This window comes from Mus caroli, unplaced genomic scaffold (genome assembly GCF_978045245.1).
Source record: "Mus caroli unplaced genomic scaffold, Mus_caroli_1 scaffold_3, whole genome shotgun sequence".
NCBI lineage: Eukaryota > Metazoa > Chordata > Mammalia > Rodentia > Muridae > Mus > Mus caroli.
The window spans coordinates 41187192-41207212 of record NW_028227258.1 but is presented as its reverse complement, the minus strand read 5'-3'; the positions used below and the strand labels follow the sequence as shown (position 1 = coordinate 41207212).

Genomic DNA, 20021 nt, shown 5'->3' with positions numbered 1-20021 from the left:
GACCAAATGACTTAACACTGGTCCATATCTCAGCACTTAGACATTTTTATAAATTAAGCAAAAAGAAGCTGGGCTAATGGAACCAGAAATATAAATTCAAATATGATTCCCTTTTGTGTTTGACTTTCAGTTTGTTTGAATTAGAGTATTTTGCTTGTTTAATTTAGTTTCCCTTCTGTTGCTTTATAGTATCATTTAACTTCGAAAATGACAATTATGTATAATATTGGACCACTGACTTCTGATTTCTGGGCAGTTTTCTCATAGGGAAATAGACTAAAGGAGTCTGTGCTATGAGGAAATTTGAGGAAAGATTATTTGGCAGTTCAAGTATGCTACAAGAACAGTTATTGCTGACTTCTTTCTTGCAGGCACAATATGGAACCTCAGTGCCTTCTCAGCCTACAATGCCCCTATTTTACACTCCGGTTGACTTAGTGGACATCAGCGTGGAAATGGCAGGGTTGAGGTTTCCCAACCCCTTTGGCCTTGCCAGTGCGACACCAGCCACTAGCACACCAATGATTAGAAGGGCCTTTGAAGCTGGATGGGGTTTTGCTTTGACCAAAACTTTCTCTCTTGATAAGGTAAGAAAATATGTGTGAAGTTATATGCAAATATCTAGCATGCATTTTCAATAAAAGATGAATATAATGTGATGGAAAATTTTTAACATCAGATATGCTAATTAATGAGTTGAAAACATTAAACATTAGAGCTTCAATTTCTTTGAGCAGTATGGAATATATTCTCATTTTGTATTGTCTACGAATTGTCAGAACTGTTGTGGCTGAGGATACATTTTGGTTGGTAAAATGTTTTCTGAAAGGCACAAGGATCCAATTTCAAACTCCAGCACCACATAAAACATGTATGGTGGAACATGTTGGTAATACTACAGTAAGAAAATGGAGGCAAGATGATCCAAAATCCAAAGCCAACCTCAGCTATCAGTCTGGGCTACGTGAGAGCTGTCTCAAAAACCTATACATAAACAAACAAACTAAAACAAAAAAACTTAAGCTAGTAGAGTAGTGTTTAAACAATCACTCATCCCTGTTTTAATCGAATTGAATCTACTTTGGTTTATATTAGAAGAATGTCATATGATGTTTGGCTATATATATGTATCATGTGGTGTTTTAACATTAAACATTCCTGTCTTAAATATGTTTCATTCCCTTATGAAGAAAGCTTTTGAAAAAACTTTCATCCACCTCTTTGAAATGCAAAGTACATTACTGATATTTATAGTCATGATTTTGGCTGGTAGCTCCCTAGAATTACTTTCTACCTAATTTTAATTTAACTGATCCATTTTCCCCCACTACTCTCTCCTGCCACTGCCCCTGACTTTAGTAAATATTATTTGACTCTAACCTTCCACTCTATCTTTCTCTTTAAGCTTCTAATGAAACCATGAGACACAAGTCTTCCCCGTGACTGGTTTATTTCATTTAACATAATGATTTTGAGTTCCATCCATGTTGCTGTGAATTCAAGATTCACTTTGAATAGCGAAAATGCACTTCATTGTGCATCTGTACTATGTTTTCTTCATCTGCGCATCACTTGATGACCAGTAAAAAGTTTCCATTTTTGAGTCACTGTGCCTCAGTGCAACAATTAACATGGGAGTATAGATTGTTGACATACTCATTATTTGAACATATATCTCATGGGGTGGTGCCTGATAATATGAGAGTTTCTATTTTTATTCTTTGTTTTGACATTATTATTTGGTGACGAGCATGTGTGCAAATCAGAACATATGTTTCAATTCAAAGCTAGGAAAACAATGGATTTGGTTTGCATAAAATCACACTATTAACTACATATTTTACAGATTTTCTCACTGTAATGTTTTTGTTGGGCATAATAATATATATTATATTAATTAAAAAATACACACCCAGTAGAATTCGTTGTGATAGCATGGTTTTATGCTTTTACAAAGAGTGCTACATAGTTAGGAAATAAATGATTAAATTTGAAATCAAATCTTTAGCATGCTCAGCAAAGACTCTTGAATCCAAGGCTAGTGACTCAGGTTTGATTCCTGGAACTGAGATGGTAAAATGGATTCCTAAATGATTTCCTCTGTCAGTTACATGAACACTATACCAAGGGCATGCACTCACATGAAAGCGCACACATACACACAAGCAATCAGGTAAATTTAAGATGGCTTTAAATACATAAAGCATCTAAATGCACACTTCCAGAGTTGGGTGGTTTGTGGGCTAGAAGACAGACATCTTACATGGTGGTAAGTTAGGAGTCTAATTTAGCATTTTGTGGGCTATATATTGAAAGGCTTTGGAGAAAAAGCCCCATCAATGTGATTAGCACTAAGTTGTACTTAGCAATAATTAATGTAAAAGAATGTGTGGAATTAGTGGCTAAAAGGAGTATCATTATTTAAATCAGCCTTATCCTTGGACAAAGGAAATAACAAAGAACAAACATGCCCCATTAAGCTCATTTTCTCCCACTTTCTTCTTTTACTGGGATCGATAGCTGACATTATTATCCTAAAAGTATTACAGCTGTCTTAGACTGACAGTTTTACAAGAGGTTGGGTAAAGGTGGCCCAGGAATCCAGAAAACCTTCAGAAGTTAAAAAAATCAGAGCAAGGAAAAACTATTTCTTAAGGATTGTCATACTTAAACAGAAAAATATACGTGAACATCGAGAAAATCTCTTACTAAACAAATAAAAAACCCTCTTACTAAACAAAATATTAAATTAAATTGAATAGTCTAGATTCAGATTTTAAAATATTATGGAGAGTTGGGTTCAGTCTTGAAGAATATTACTATTGTATTTGTCTTTGTTTCTCTTCATCCTTTAAGAATTATGGAGGCTATAATCAAATGTTTAATCTGTTGATTGTAAAAGTCTCTAGAACATTTAGTGACAGATTAGTTGTGCTATGTAAAATACATACATGTAAAGAGTAATAGGTATTTAATTGGATGTAAGTGAAGAATTAATGGTAGTGGAAGATGGGTGGCTTGGGCTTGCTGCTGGCTTCCCAAAATTGAATTCTGAGCCATCAGAGCCAGTGTTGTTTCCTGTGTTGATGGTGTGCATTCCTTCATGACCTTGTGTCATTCAGGCACAAGGAAACTGCTTCATTTATTAAGATCACCTGCAGAAACAAATTTAGAAGCTAACTTCCTTCTAAATTTCCAATTTGAATATAATCTATACATTCTGATGTCTGTGCTAAGGACCAAAATAGAAGATATGAACAAACATATATATTTTAAATCTGGCACATCAACTTAATGATGACCCCACTTTGTTTATTTGGATAGTGGGTACAAAACTAGAATGCAGAGACTATTTTAGGCTTATCTATGCACATTGCAGGAGCAAAGTTCAGAATGCCATCTTCCACATGAATAATGGTGTATTAAAAAAAGATAGTTCCCATTTATGAGTGTATAGGACACTCTAACTCCTAGACAACTAGGTTGTTTCTTACATCATCCTTAATTCCTGATAAAGCCTGTTATGAATATATAATTATATCTTATGAGAGATTGTACTTTCTTATGGATGAAATGTGTTTGTATATGACATGTGAACTCTCATTTTCCCCACACATAACCTTTTCTAAAGACAGGTATTAAAATATCACATATAATATACATGTGTGTGACATTACATCAGACCAATTTGGATTGGCCTTATTATAATTTATTATGCCAATTCGAGGATCTGTTTAAAACTTATTATAATTCAGAATCTTGACATTTGAAATTTGGATGCTCATAATATGACAAAGGCTAGTCTGTGGAGTTTTGTTATCATATGAAATATTAATATTTCACAACACATCTTTGATGAAGTACAATTTGCCGAGCCTGCATATGATAAAGAAATTAAATGCTCACCAAGGGAGTTCAGTCAGAATTAGAGCCCTTCCTGAACATCTGCTGGAAGTTTCATTATCCAGTGCTTTGCCAGTGTGGCTCCCTTGTTTTTCTAGATTGACAGCTGAATATTGCCCTGATTCCTGCAGCAAATACATTTAGCTCAACGTTGTCCCTCCCCTCCTGCTTTGTTTTATTTTGGAGGAGAGTGTTGGAAGCAGCTTTTGATTTTCAAACTATATTTTTCTTATACTCTTGACATTTGTAGATGCCACATTGAGGTCTAATATGCTGTAGCAGCAATAGGCCATTGACTTGTAGGGAAATGCCAGCTGATATCTCGGTAAACAGAAATATTATTATTCTTCACTGTGCTGTCTGTATAAAAGCTTGGTGTGCTTTCTTTAGGGAGGCAAATGATCAGATTTTTAATGCCAAATATAAAAAGATCTGTGTTTGCTTTTGTGTTAAATAACATCAAAGATGGCTTTTGCTAACTCTTCTTCATTCCCCAAATCAATCTTTCTAAGAGCTAGTGTCCTAAAATAACTAGATTGCTTTCTTTGAGATATTATGTTTTACAAGAGTGACAAGTGATATTTAAAACAAATGTATGAATCATTTTCTCCATAAATGTAAGTTTAAATTTAAAAAAAGTAAAAGATGGAAGGGAAACCAACCTGTCAAGTTTGATTGAAGCTAAATTATCATGATGAAATGGTGAACTGCTTTGTATATGGGAAATAGTACAAAAGGCTGTGAGCATCACATAAACTAACCCTTGGCCTAGGCTCACATTATCTGAATAAGAAACAGATAAATAACATTTTACTTATGTCAAATATCTGTGTAAATCTGTCTTATCAAAGAGATGTATATTCTATACTGCAAATGTGCACCTGTGTATTAAGCACCTGAATGAGTTTTTAGTAATACATGTCTTGCATTAGTATGTCCTCTTTTACTAAGTGTCAGATGGCCACATAAGTTGGCAAATTCGTAATGTATTATCTCTCAACCTTAAAACATGAAAAAAGAGGGTTCCTTGTTATTTCTGTGCAATCACATTATGGACTGGAGATATCTGGGTTCAAACACACACTCACTATATAATATATGTATAATTATAATATATATATATAATATATAATATAATATATTTTGAGGTAGAGCTTGGTAAACTTTTCACAGACACCTGACACCAATGTGTAAATAGATTATTTGCCACCAGCATATTGAGTTTTCCCCCTCAGCCATTTGAACAGATAGTTAACACATAAAACAATCGACTGCTCTGAGTATTGATCTCAATCACAGGAGAAAAAGCCAACTTAAAATTCCTCATCTCCTGTTTTGTTTTCTATACCTGTCTGAAACTGAAAACATCAATGGAATCTCTGCATGCACGGATGATGTTTTAAGACTGGGATCACTGAAGTCTTGAAAATGCAGGGGGTTATTGGGAAGACAAAATAGAAATCACGTAGGATTAGGAAAATGCATAAAAATAATCTGGTCTAAGTAAGGTAATTATATAATTAGTATTATGTATTAGTAATTCTGTATCACCAATCAAAATTAGTGATACAGCAATACTGTATTCATAATCAGTATGAGTAATTCTGACAGAGGAAATGTGTGTGTGTGTTTCTGTGTGTGTGTTTCTGTGTGTGTGTGTGTGTGTGTGTGTATGTGCGTCTGTGTGTCTGTGCGTCTGTGTGTGTCTGTGTCTGTGTGTGTGTGTGTCTGTGTGTCTGTGCATCTGTGTGTGTCTGTGTGTCTGTGCATCTGTGTGTGTCTGTGTCTGTGTGTGTGTGCGTCTGTGTGCCACACATGTGGGTGTGTGTATGAATGAAGAAACCACAGGTTGACGTCTGGTGTGATTCTTCAGTTACGTCTCCATATAAGGTTTTGAAGCAAAGTCTCTCACTGAATTTGGAGTGCACAGATTTGTCTATAGACTGGCTAACCAGCACGCTCCAGAGATATTCTTGTTTCCACATCCCCAGATATGGCATTTAGATATCTGCTTTTAATTTTTAATTTAATGTTTTAACTGAGAGATGAGAACCCAGTTTAGCTTCTTAGTCTTTTGACAGCCAAGACATCATCCCCATAAACTCTGATTTATTTTAGGAACAAAATTATCAGAGATGTTGAAGTCAAAGCAGCCCATCGTGGCTACATAAGGGCCTATTTCAGAAGCTTATCCCTTTTATTGAAACTAATTCAGCAATATCATAAGTCCAGTGCATGCTTTTTAAATATATCTGCACTGTGAGACATCATAAGGTAAATTCGTATAACTCTGTAAAACAAAGGTATTGTTTTAAAATATTTTTGTTATAGTTTTGCTGTATGTGTGTTTGTGTATGTTTTTATGTGTGTGTGTGTGTGTGTGTGTGTGTGTGTGTGTGTGTGTGTGTGTGTGAGTCTGTTTACCCACCTTTGTTAGTTTAGATGCTCACAGAGTTAGAATGTACTAGAGCTGGAATTACACAAGTTGTTATAAGTCACCTGAAGTAGGTACTAAAAAATTGAACTTGGGTTCTCTGAAAAAAACATACCCATACTTTCTTATCTGCTGAGCATTCTCTAGACCAAAATTGTTAATTGAAAATATATATTTCTCCCCAAATAAATAAAATTCTTATTGGAATGCTATACAGAAAGACAGGAAAAGAACTGTGATCTAGAAGTCTCTAGTCACTAATCTTGCTGTCTGGACATGTAGATTGTATTGGATTACTATAGATATTGTTACTATTCATGCATTCACATATTTGCTATACCATATTGAGTGTTTATATTATGTGGACAGTGCTTTACCCCATTAATATCCTTACCAACTACATAGTTTTGTTTTTAGATAAAGTAATATTCTAAATTTAAAAAAAAATGCCTAATAGGCCATCACTGGAAAGAGAGGCCCATTGGACTTGCCAACTTTATATGCCCCAGTACAGGGGAATGCCAGGGCCAAGGGGTGGGGGTGGGTGGGTGGGGGACTGGGGGGGGAGTGTATTGGGGACTTTTTGGATAGCATTGGAAATGTAATTGAGGAAATTACCTAATTAAAAAAAACAAAAAAAAATGCCTAGATTTAATACAATATCTATTTGCATATAACCATGTATAATGGAAATTTGGTTTGTATACATATGCACATTTTTTGCTCCATATGTGCTTATGGGAATCATTCATACACTTGACTTCTATTAATGGATGCCCAGAGGATGCCAAGATATTCTTACTAAGGTATCAGGAGTCTCCAGTGGTGGAGGTAAAATTGCTGAGGTGGCTGAGCCTGTCTTCTCTCTTCATACCCTCTCATGTCTTAGGCTCACCCATCAGCATAGAATGTAGGTTGAGCTTGCTCATAAGGTGACCATGTTCCAAGAGGAGTGCAAGCTGAAAGGACTTTTGAAGAAAAAAAAATCCAAAGCACACTTTTTTTTGTACCAGCATCTCTTGACCACATTACAGCTTTATAATCATCACCCATGAATTGAATAGAAGAGTAGTAAATAAATGGGCCATACTAAGAAAATGTCAATTTTAGAATTTGTCAGCTACTGACTCCTTGTAGATATACAGCCAAAGTCTATTCGCAACCTAGCAGCATCTTCAATAATCCTCTGCCTATAGGCAGCAAATACCCACTATTCTACTCTTTGTTCTGAATGGTCCCCTTTCATCTAACTTTTTAGTGTTGTCACCATAAAACTCTTCGTGTGTTTGCTGTAATTTGTTTTAAAAACAGATTTCTCTCTCACTTGGGCACACCTTGCTGTCATAATTCTACCTTCTTAAGAATCTTAGAACTCAGTTGTCTACTTGAGAGATTCTAGTGGGGACAGACTTAAATCTTTCTAGAATTTAACAAACCATCTTACTGCAACATTTTTGATATGATCTTTACTATAAAGTGCTTGAGAATTTTCTATCAGGGAGAAACTAATTATAAACAATAGGTTTATTTTCTAATAAAGCTGCCTCTGGGCTCTTTGAGTTGCATAAGTTTTGCTTAGCAAGTTAAATAATGTCCTTCATAAGCTTTTATATGTCTTACACTTCCTCATTGTATTTGGACAGAAACACTCAAGTGCCACTTTCAACACTGTCTAGAGACTGCCTTAGAATCACAAATGTATCCTGTTCTTTCCCTGCCGAATTATCTTTGGAATGATTGTCCTGTCCAACTGTATTTTGGGTTTCCATTTTCCTAGTTCCCAATTTAAAAAAAATGTTTCTCTCTTCATTTTAATCCTGTAGGAACAGTTTTGTACATTTTCCCATGTTGACTAACACTCTATTCTTCATTTTGCAAGATTCCCAATCTTGAAGCCAATGTCACCTGCTTTAAAATTGGATACCTCAGCACTTGCTGATTTCTGCATTGTTTGGGATATTGTTGCCTGTTAAACTTCACCCCAGAATTCAGGGATTCAAAAATAGCAATGTGATGTCTGGTGCTCTCTCTCCCATTTGGACAGGATGGTCAGGGTTTGGCTTGAGACAAATTGGTTGCTCACCTATGCACTTCCAGTCATTTCACGGACTGCTTGGTACTTGGCTGGCCACCAAATAACTGTATGCACGGATTTCTACTGAGAAAACAACTCTCATCGAAAGTTTAAGAAAGTTCATGTGCTCAAGACACTAAACATTTTATTTTATTAGCTTCCAAGAGTTCACATTCATGGGATCACAATCTCTCTGACCTATTTTCTTCCTGATTCCTTGGTTTCTCCTCTTAATCACTAACAGGCAGCCTCTCTTCTACCTGAGGATCATGTGATTTGGCAGTTGCTCTGTCTGGTAATGCTCTGCACTCAGATGCATTTGACTCATTCTTGCTCATTTGCATTTCAGAGGAAGAGTTTGCTTCCTCAAAGGGATTTTTCTTGACCTTCATAAACATGGTCTAATCCTACAATGCTGGCTTCCTGCAGTGGACACCCTAGCCAGGCTCTTGACCATTTACTTTTATACTTTCTGGTTTAGCTACTTGCATCAAGCTGCATATGAAATGGGATATTATCATTGTTCCTTACCACTTCATTACCAACACCAAGAACAATTTCTGGCAGCTAAGGAGGACTTGGAGCAAACTTGTTAACTGAATGAATAATCACAGGATTCTAATTTGAACCACAATTTCATCTGACAGCCCTTCAGTGACCTGGAGACAGGCCTCATATCTTATCCATAAACCTTTATTTTTTTCTTTCTAAATTGCCCTGTTTTATCTTAATTGAGATGAAGTTATGCCTGCATTTGCCAAATTGGACAAATTAGGATCACCTACAAACCAAAAGAACTGGAGAATAACATCGAGAAAACCATAAGTAAAATAAAATATAAATAAATAAATAAATAAAATAAAAAACCCCTGAAGATTCTGTGAATATCTTAAGTAATATTTTAGAGCCTATGTAAGTTTCTTTGGGTTATAATAAGGACTGTCTCATTTACTTTCATAATTTATTTTGGGATACCATTTTGAAAATAAATATGCTTCATTCTTTTAAAACTTTAAACCAATTAATTTTACTATCATTCATTTTTTATTTTATATTATAAGAAAGTCTCTGATATAATCATGAACAACAGTACAGTCTACTATTCTACTGTTGCTCTGCTTTCAAGTTTGTATTTGGTTGATCTTTATTTATTCTACAATATTGTTCTCTTAATATGTACTCATGCCTTAACTAAAGAGAAATAATGATTTAAACAAATCCAATCTAAACTCATCTAGGAGGCTCTGTACAGCCTGAAAACCAAAATTATTTATTGTACTATGTGTTTAATTATAAGCTGGTTTGGCGATTTTAATTGTTTATTTTATTTTACTAAAACTCATAAAACTGACTCATCCTAAACATGATCAGGAATGACTTTATTAAAGGCTACAATTGATGCATGGTGGTCCACAGGGGGAGTCTATCCCAATGTTCCCACTTATTGGCTGGATCTGCATCTGCTCTCCGCCCAGTTAACATGTTTTCCTGTGTGCTCAGACACATACTCACTTGCAGGTATAAGTTGAGGACTGAAGCTAAATCTTGAAAGTTATATGCCAGTAAATATGCCTTTCTCCCTCCCTGAGTTCTCATTTAATCTCTATTGGCTTCCATGCTCTGTGAGCTCTGTTTGCCAAAGAGAAAACATAAATTAAGATATTTGCAAACATAAACTAATGAGTGCATTTATGATGTTAAATAAAACTCCTTTAATTATAGCTAAAGTGATCATTTTAACCATGTACATTATTAAAGATATTCAAATTGCTTCAATGCATTTTCTCCCTATTTTTAAAAATAGCTTTTTTTCCCTCACATAATATATCCTGATTACAGTTTTCCCTCCCAGTTCCTCCCCACCTCTCCTTCCATCTGGATCCACCCCCTTTCTGTCTCATTAGAAAATAAAAGGCTTCTGAGAGATAATAAAACAATATATAAAATTAAAAACACCAAAACTAATACATTGAAAAAGGAAATAACACACAGACGGAAAAAGGTCTGAGAAAAGGAACATGAAATAGATATATACATGTACTCAGTTGAACAATTGGGCATACCATAAAAAACACTAAAGCAGAAGTCATCATGTATGCCAGAAGACTTGTAGGGTGCCACACACACGCACACACACACACACACACACACACACACATGCTACAAGAAATATTTTTAAAGTCCTGATATGACACTTTGAGACAGAAATCTCCAAAATGCCAGTAACTTGTTGATTTTAGTACCCGTGCTAAGGTTGTTCTGTTCAGAAAGTATTTTTCTGTGCCAGTGCATTCAAGACTACTCTCATTTTCTCTTCTATCAGATTCATTCTATCTGGTTTCATATTGAGCTTTTCAATTCATTTGGAGTTTAGTTTTATGCAGGGTGATAAGTGTGAGTCTATTTTGATTCTCCTACATGTAACTATCCAATTTGTCCAAAATTATTTGTTGAAGATGCTGGCTTTTTTTACAGTGTATATTTCTGCCTTTTTAATATAAAAGACAAGGAGTCCATATGTGAATGGATTTATTTCCACATGTCCAGTTCGATTCTATTGATTCATGTCTGTTTTTTATGACAAAACCATGCTGTTTATATCATTATTGCTCCAAAGTACAATTGGAGGTCAGGAATGCTGATAACTCCAGGAGTTCTCTTATTATTCAGGATTGTATTAGCCATCCTACATTTTTTGTTTTGATTTGCTTTGTTTTTCCATATGGAGTGAAAATTTCCTTTCAAGACATTGGAAAAACTGTTGGAATTTTGACAGGGACCACCCTGAATCTGTAGATTGCTGTTGGTAAGATGGCCCAATTTACTGTATTAATTATTAGTGATACATGAGCGGTAGAACTTCCCTTCTTATGATATCATCATCAATTTTTTCTTCAGTGTCTTAACATTTTTAACTTCCAATTATTTAACTTGCTTGGATACTAAGGTATTTTATATTATTTGAGACTATTATGAAAGCTATATTTTCTCTGATTTTCTTGTCAGTCCATTTGCCATTGTATATAGGAAGGTAACTGATATTTAAGAGTTAATTTTGTATCTAACTACTTGACTGGAAGTGTTTATGAGTTACAGGAATCCCCTGAAAGAATTTGTAGTGATATATATATATATATATATATATATATATATATATATATATATCATTATATCTTATGCAAATAAAGATAGTTTGACTTCTTTATTTCCAATATATATCCTTCTGTTACCTTGTTGCCCAGCTAAGACTTCAAATACTGTATTTAATAGGTATGTGGAGAGTGAACAAACTTTACCTTGTTCCTGATTATTAGTAGAATTTCCTTGAATTTCTCTCCACTTTCATTGATATTGGCTATGGGCTTGTTATAGACTGCCTTTATTAAGTTGGGGTATATCCCTTGCATCTCTAATCTCTCAAGGACTTTTACCACGAAGGGATATTGGATTTTGTCAAAGGCCTTTCTGCATTTTAAGTAAGGATCATGTAGTTTCTGTGTTTCGGTTTCTTTATATGATGGATGACATATGTCGATTCTTGTGTATTGAACCACTTCTGTATCTCTGGCATGAAACCTAGTTAATCATGGTGAATGGTCTTTTAATACATTCTTGAATTTGATTTGCAAGAATTTTATTGAGAATTTTTGCATCTGTGTTCATAAGAAAAATTTGTCTGTAATTCTTTATGTTGGATCTTTATGTGGTTTGGGTATACGGGTAACTTTGTCCTTATAAAAATTGGACAATATTCCTGCTGTTTCTATCTTGTGGAATGATTTAAGGAGCATTCGCATATATTCTTCCCTGAAAGTCTAGTAGAATTCTATGGTAAAACCATCTAGCCATGGGATTTTTTAGGTTAGTCGTTTCAATTACTGCTTCTATTTCACTAAAGTTTATAAGTCTGTTTAAATTGCTTTTTTGATTTTTATTTAACTCTGTCAAGTGCTATGTATCAAAGAAATGTCCTTTCTTTTAGATTTTCTAATTTTGTAGAATACTGGTTTCTAAATTATGCCATTTTTCTGTTTATTTCCTCGATGTTGCTTTTATTTCCAAGTTTTCATCTTTAATTTTTGTAAATTTGGATATTCTCTGACTTTGAGAAAATCAGTAAGATTGATCAAAATTAATTAAAATAAAATCTTATTTATTTTCACAAAGAACCACTTTTTTTGTTTCCTTGGTTCTTTGTAGTTTATTTGTTTGCTTGCTTTTGTTGTTGCTATTTTATTAGTTTCATCCCTGAGTTTGATTGTTTCTTGATATATATCAAGAAAAAAATATATATATGTATTCACTCTTTGGGGGTATGATTTTTCTTTTTTTCTAGAGCTCTTGGTCATGCTGTTAAGTTTCTAATATGAGATCTCTTAAAATTTTTATGTAGGCACTAAGGGTTATAATGTTGCCTCTTAGAACGTCTTTCATTGTGTCTTTTAAATTTGATATGTGTATTCAATTTCATTAAAATCTAAAATGCATTAATTTCCTTCTTAACTTCTATTTTACCAAGTTTCATTAGATAGTGAATGGCTTAGTTTCCATAGGTTTGTAAGCTTTCTATTGTTTATATTTTATTTTCTATTGTTTTTATTGATCTCCAGTTTAATCTGTCTGACAGGTTGTTTAAAATTTCTTGTACCTGTTGAAACTTTGTCTCCAAGAATGTAGTAAGTTTTAGAGAATGTTCTATGAACTTCTGAGAAGGTACATTTTTGTGTTTGGATAAATTGTTCTGTAAATATCTATTAGGTCCATTTGTTCTATAACATCAGTTAGCTCTAGCATTTCTTAGCCTAGTTTTATTTGGATGACTGTTTTATTGGCAAGAGTTGATTTAAACACTTATTTAATAAACTTGGATACCCTTGTCTTTGGTGCACAGATGTTAAGACCTAAAATGTCCATTGAGTGGATTTTCCTTTAGTGAATATGTAGTATCTTTTCCTATCTCTTCTGATGAATTTTGGTTTGTAGTCAATTTTGTCAGATTTTAAAATTGATATACAAACTTGCTCCTTATCTTGGTTTAGAAAGATTGTATTTCTAGATACTGACACCTGCTCTTGTGTCTTTATTGGTTGGGTGCTTTATTTCTTGGTTTCATGGTTTCTTACCCTCTTTGGTTCTTAGGAAGATGCAATTACTTTAGGTAAATTTTCTGGGATCCTGCTAGGTGTGGCCACAGGGAATTCCCAATAAAATGTATTCCTCAGTATTAGGCACAGATACTTAGGAATGGGAATGGTCTGAGGGTTATGAGTGAGTCCATAGGAGGGAGAAAAACAGTCTTCTACCAAGTCCTGCTTAATCTCCTGGAATGGAGAAAGAGAACAAGGAAAGTTCACAGCAAGACAAAACAGAGAATGAGTCTGCAGAATTTGATGTGGCAGAGAGAGGGGAGAGTAAAGGTCTCAGATTGCCTATCTGTTTTGCTGGTTTACTTTCTTCTCTGACTGGGATGTTTCTAGGGAACACTTGCTGTAGTCTGGGACTGGAAAATCACTTTGGCTGGGGAGGAAGGTTAGAGGAGAAGTTTTGCATGGTTCACTGGTGATGGGGAAACAGAGGTGGGGTCACAGCAGGTGGTTTGCAACTGAATTGGAGGTGAAACTTGGTGAATGATTTCTGGAAAGAGGGAGAGTATTACCTCAAGAGTTAGGTTACCTGCTTTCTAGGAGTGTCCTTAGGTTTCTAGGGAATGCCTGTTGTATTTGGGGGCTCCCATAAAGCCATTTGTAGGGAGGGAGTTGAGAGGAGAATTTGGAGTGAAGATCTATGTGATAAACTGGTGGTGGGGCAGGGCAGGGGTGCTTAGCAGCCAGTGGTGTACTATAAACTTGGGGATGAGACTAAGGAGATTTGGAGAAGAGACATAAGAGGTGAAAATGTGGAGTTAGGCTGCCTTCTTCATGGGCTGGAAGAACCCACATTTCCTGTATGTTTCTACAGAATGCCTGCTGGAGTTGTGGGCTGGGATAATGGAATAAGTTGAGAGAAGTTTGGAGAGAAGACCTTTGTGATCCTCTGGAATCAGGGAAGAAAGGGAGGCCACAGCCAATGGTCTGCTACAGAGCCGAGGATGAGACTGGAAGGTTGGATTAGGAGAAAAAGAAAGGAAGATAAAGATCTGCAGTTAGGCTACTTGCTTTTCTTGGCTAGGGTCCAATGCATTTTTAGAAAAAATACTTCATTCCAAATTTAGGCTAGTTGACTATAAAGCAGACGAATCAATTTCCAATATAATTACATCTTCACCTCTTTTCCATTTCAGGCTATGATTTCACACTTGTTAATTAGTTAATCATTTTGGGAGAGTGGATAAGGTGAGATTCAAATAGACTTTTTAATAATGTAAATTGACGTGTACAATTTTGATCTGGGTTAGCTAGTGGGTGAACCTACTTTGTAATGGAAAAAAAAAAAAACCCTCTTACTCAGTTTCTTTCTTTCTCCTGAAAGCAACTGATGGCAAGGTTAATGGAAAATTGTCGTAATTGTGGATAATGGAACTTTCCTTAAAGTTCCACACTTTCCTTTGAAGAACATATTTTGCCTCATATAATGCTCTTGTGGATTTTAAAGTTAGCCAGTTAAAATGCCTACCTTTGAGAATGTACTGAAGATGCAGTCTGGTTAAAATGAACATGGATTGGATTCTGCAATACATTATTTGCTTTTGTATTTGCTGGGTTTGTTTTTCTTTCTTTTTAGCCAGGTTCTAGAAGGACTATGAAGAGAGAGTCTTTATCCTTCCTTAGAAATTTTAAATGTGAAACTATGGACACTTTGCTTCATATTTTCACTAAGCATTACAACATGGATGTTTTGTTGTAAGATTTGATTTTAGCAGAATTGTACTTCTCTCTATACACTTCTTCCCATAGGATATGTAGTTTGTTCTGCATTCAATCTGCACTTCTGAAAGAAGATAGCAAGGCACAGTAAAGTGCCATGGACACAGGCTAAGGCTAGGTGGTTTAGAGAACAATACTATCAACCTCTTCTAAGCCTGTGGCTTCTCTAAGCTGTCTCATCACTCGTGTCTTCCCCTTTCATGGAAAACAATGTTTGATTCCTCTGGCTCTGCTCATGGATTTACATGTCTCACCACAGTATCTTGTGAGTATAAAACACTTTCTTATCTTCCTTCTGCCAAATCCACCCTCTTCAAAAGTTAAGTTTCACTCAAACACATCATTAAGTTGTCTCACTTTGGTGTATAAAGACCAGTTCACAATCATTTGAGGTCTCTTTCCGATGTTATTATATAACCTCATTAATTCTCATTCAAACATTTGTTAGATACCGTGTGTGTGTTGTATTGTGTGTTTCTATTTATGTATGTGTATATAAATAGTTTTTCCTCTAAAAACTGTTTTAACTCTTGCTCTCAATATATGCACAAACTGTGCAAGATAATTGAATACTAACATAAGACCATGGGAATCCTTGAATGAAAATATTGCTTCCTGAGCCATATGACCTGTGCCTTTCATCTAAGCAGAAGTATCAGAGACATGTCCATGGCCAGGATTCTGCCGGGCAGATTTAGGATGGGGCACTCATCTCATTTGATGACATTTGCAGTGGTAAAGATGATGAGGAAGGCCTGTTGGAGTAGGAATTTAAATGGAATTGTGTGCATAACAAGGACACTGAAGAGAGTTTTAGAAGAGGATTTACATAAAGCAATTTGGAAGTCACAGTTGACTATAATATAATTCCATTCAACTATTTTAACAATGACTTTTTCTTCTCTTGCAAACTCCTTTTTGATAAAAACCAATTTAATTCCAAGATTTGGGTTTGTGTTATCTGTGCCTTAGTTTTAGCATCCTCCATTCACAAGAAGACAGTGTTTGCTATTCCAGTGCAGTCAGCCTGAGTCCTGTATGACTACATTGACTTTTATTTTCCATTCTCTTCATTTTTTTGAACTATCGCAGTTTCCCAACAAAGTCAACTTGAGTTGAAATAAATTTGTTAATAGTTTGGTTTATTTTTCTGTGACTTACAGGCCTTATAATTGAAGGAGTCTGCAAGAACCTGCTAACTGTGTGCTTCTGTGAGTCAGTCAAGATGGCTTCACATAGGAATGTCACGCATGGGTTGTGAATATTATGAATATTACAGTGGGAACCATTACCAGTAAATAAGATCCTAAATAAGAGCCATCTTCACACATACACACACACACACATACACACACACAGTGCTTCCAACTATGCATATGTATATGTTCATATGTGGTTGTGTATGTAAGTATGCAGTGGTCAGAGAGCAATCTCAAATATCTGCCTTCACCTTGTTCTTTGAGAAAAGAGCTGTAAGAGTAATCTGTATATGCCTAAGTAGCTGTCCTATAATCTTCCATCTCTGTGCCCAGATTGACACAGGTCTGGAGATCAGAACTCAGGTCCTTATGGCTTCTTAACAAAAACTTAACGCATGGTGCCATCTCCCAAGCCCTGATTAACTCTTCTTATATAGCTACAAAAAGTCTTCCCAATACTTAGGAACTCCCTATGTGCCGCCTTGGAACACTTGGTCATAGATCACTCTCTACATAATTATTAAGCTCTTGTTGAATACTTGAACTTTGCTCTAGTGAGAATTGTTTGATATCTCATTCTTGGTAAAGCTAAGACAGCCTCACACTGCATTATTTTATATGGGTCTCTTCAATGATCTGTTGGGAAAGTCTTAAAATCCAAGAATGCAGGCTGGGTGTGACAGATACATCTATTTTAGTTCATCATTTACCAACAGTCCACTAAGACCTCACCTTTTAGGTATGTAGATCACAAAACATTTGTGTGTGCAACAGTGTTCCACAGGGAAGAGGGGATTGCATGCATATGCAGTGTTCTGAAGGGTTTCATTTAAGTCATCCTTTGGGCTTTGGATGGCAGTGGGATGCAAAACTCTCCATCAGCATACTCAAAGAAATCATTCCTTAAAGTCAAGGACTTTAGCTGTTGTATCCTTATTAAAAATAAAGCACAAAAGAGTGCTTTATTGCCAAGATAAGATTTAAATGCGCATGAATTTTACTAAGTAATATACCTGTGAGAAAGGATGGAGAAGAATATGAAGATGAGTTGGAGACACATAACACTGATACATGTATGGAATGAAGGGGAGAAGGGTGGAGGTTGGAGAAAAACACTCAAGAATACTTACTGTATAAGGAAAAGTCACTGGAGAATCTATTTTCTCCTAACTCAGCTTGCTAAGTATCTCTACCCTATTCAGATCATTGGCTGAGCCATGGATGCAAGGAGAATTTGCACAGTGCAATGCAAAATAGGGCTGTAACTCTAGTTTCATGATGCTCCAGTTTGAGTTCTATTTAGCACCACAAAGAAAGGCTAGCTCCTTTGCTGCTTTGTGGATATATTGTAAACCTCCAAGGATGGCTGGAGCATTAAGAGACACTACACTCTAATGTATTGTGATTTGAAAGTTTAACTTATAAATTAGTTATAGTGACAGGTTAACAAAAATAGCAAGAACACAAGTTTCAACAATATACTATAACAAAAGCCTATTATCTTATTGTATTGGCTCACTTTCTTGTGATGTGATAACGTGAGATCTACATGGTGGAGATGCAAGGTGAGGCAAGTGACACAGGCACTGTGACTTGAAGTAAACCTAACACGTGAAGCTTGTATGGGATATATTTTTAAATAAAACATTTACAATTGACTTGTGAAATATAAATAACCATTTTCGTAAGAGTTTTATCAGTGCCTTAAACTATATGCTGGACCAAAACATGAAGGGTTACTCAATGCATAGAAGCTCATAAGTCTTTCACTGTTCATCTCTAGAACCATTGTCCTGATAAGCACTCATTTCTCATTCTCAATTATACCACACTCCCTTGGAAGACCCTTCCTGATTCCAATTCCTTCCCCATCCCTCCAGCAAAACAATGCCATACCAATCTGATTGGGTCATATTATTTTGTTTCTTAAAACATTCTAATGGTCTCCTATAACTTTAAAAATAAATTTCAAAATCTTGTAGATGTCATTTGATAGCACAGCTTCCCAATTTACCTTGTAACCAGTCTGCTACAGAAACAGAGGCCTTCTCTGGGCTCTTCCCAACATAGGACCTTCTTTCAGTGGTTTTCCTTGCTTGGTAATTTCAGGTCCTTAGACTCAGATGAAGTAATATAAAGTTGTTGCTAATGGGAAAGTTTAAGTGATACAGGGTTGACTGTTGGCATGAGTGGTTTGTACTTATTAAAGCCTATCAGACATCAAAAGGTATGGCTCACACTTAACTAATTAATCTATGGACAGTGATCATAAAACCTTTCTTTTCCATGAAAAAAAAACTTTTTTACATCTTCTAAATTGTTCAAGAAAACTGCACTCTGTGTCAGTATGTCTGAGAAAAGGGTTAACATTCTTCCTTTTAGCCTTCTACTCAAAGGATAAATGGGCTGAGAAAGAAATTTAGAAAATTGATGTGACTTAACCAAGCAAGTGTAAGATCTGTATGATAAGAACTGTCCCTGAAGAAAGAATACAAAGAAAACCTCAGGAGATGGAAAGATCTCCCATGCCCATGAATTGGCAGGATTAATACAGTAAAAATGCCCAATATTACAGAAAACAATCTACAGATTGAATGCAATCTCCATCAAAATTCCAACTCAATTCTTCATAGAGTTAGAAAGAACAATTCTCAAATTCATTTGGAATAACAAAAAATCCAGGATAGTGAAAAAAATTCTCAACAATAAAAGAATTTCTGATGGTATAACCATCTCTCACATCAAGCTGTACTATCGAGCAATAGTGATAAAACCTGCATGGCACAGAGATAGATAGGTTGATCATTGGAATAGAACTGAAGACCCAGAAATAAACCCACACAACTTTGGTCACTTGATCTTTAACAAAGAAGCTAAAACTGTCCAGTGGAAAAGAAGACAGCATTTTCAGCAAATAGTACTGGTTCAACTGGTGGTCAGCATGTAGAAGGATGCAAATTGATCCATTCTTATTTCCCTGTACAAAGCTCAAGTCCAAGTGGACCATGGATATCCACATGATGCTAGATATGCTGAATCTATTAGAAGAGAAAGTGGGAAAGAGACACAAACACATGGGCACAAGGCATTTTCTTAAATAGTGGTTAATGGAGGAGAGCCCTGAGTATTGTGACTGCTGCTATCCCTTGTCTAATGGTACTAGGTTCTAGAAGAAAGCAGGCTAAGCAGCCAGTAAGTAGCACACCTCCATGGCTTTTGCATCAGCTTCAGCATCCTCTATCTTGACCTGTTTTAGCTCCTGCCCTAATTTTCTTCAATGATGTACCATGATGTAGAAGTGAAATCCAAATAAACTCTTTTCTTTCCAACTTGCTTTTCCTCATGGTGTTTCATCACAGCAATAGAAACCTAAACAGGACAATACCTTCTACAGAGATCAGAATACTCCAATTACTCCAGACAGAGCCAATCATGAGGATTCATCCATAGCAAATGTAATTTAAAGTGTTTTCCATTAAAACATGAGCCAGAACATTTTAAGTAGTTAGCTCTATAGCCATATTTGGAGTAGGTACCAAGGTATCTAT

At 35.5% G+C, this 20021-nt stretch overlaps 1 protein-coding gene across 2 annotated transcripts in view; it reads left to right on the top strand.

The window, feature by feature from the left end:
- The window catches only part of Dpyd (dihydropyrimidine dehydrogenase), an 899256-nt gene that overhangs the window by 433561 nt on the left and 445674 nt on the right, over positions 1-20021 (top strand). For both annotated transcript variants that reach the window (XM_021158977.3, XM_085835556.1), the window contains exon 13: positions 372-587. In XM_021158977.3, the coding sequence (XP_021014636.1) occupies positions 372-587 (216 nt within the window). The remainder of the gene's footprint in view (positions 1-371; positions 588-20021) is intronic.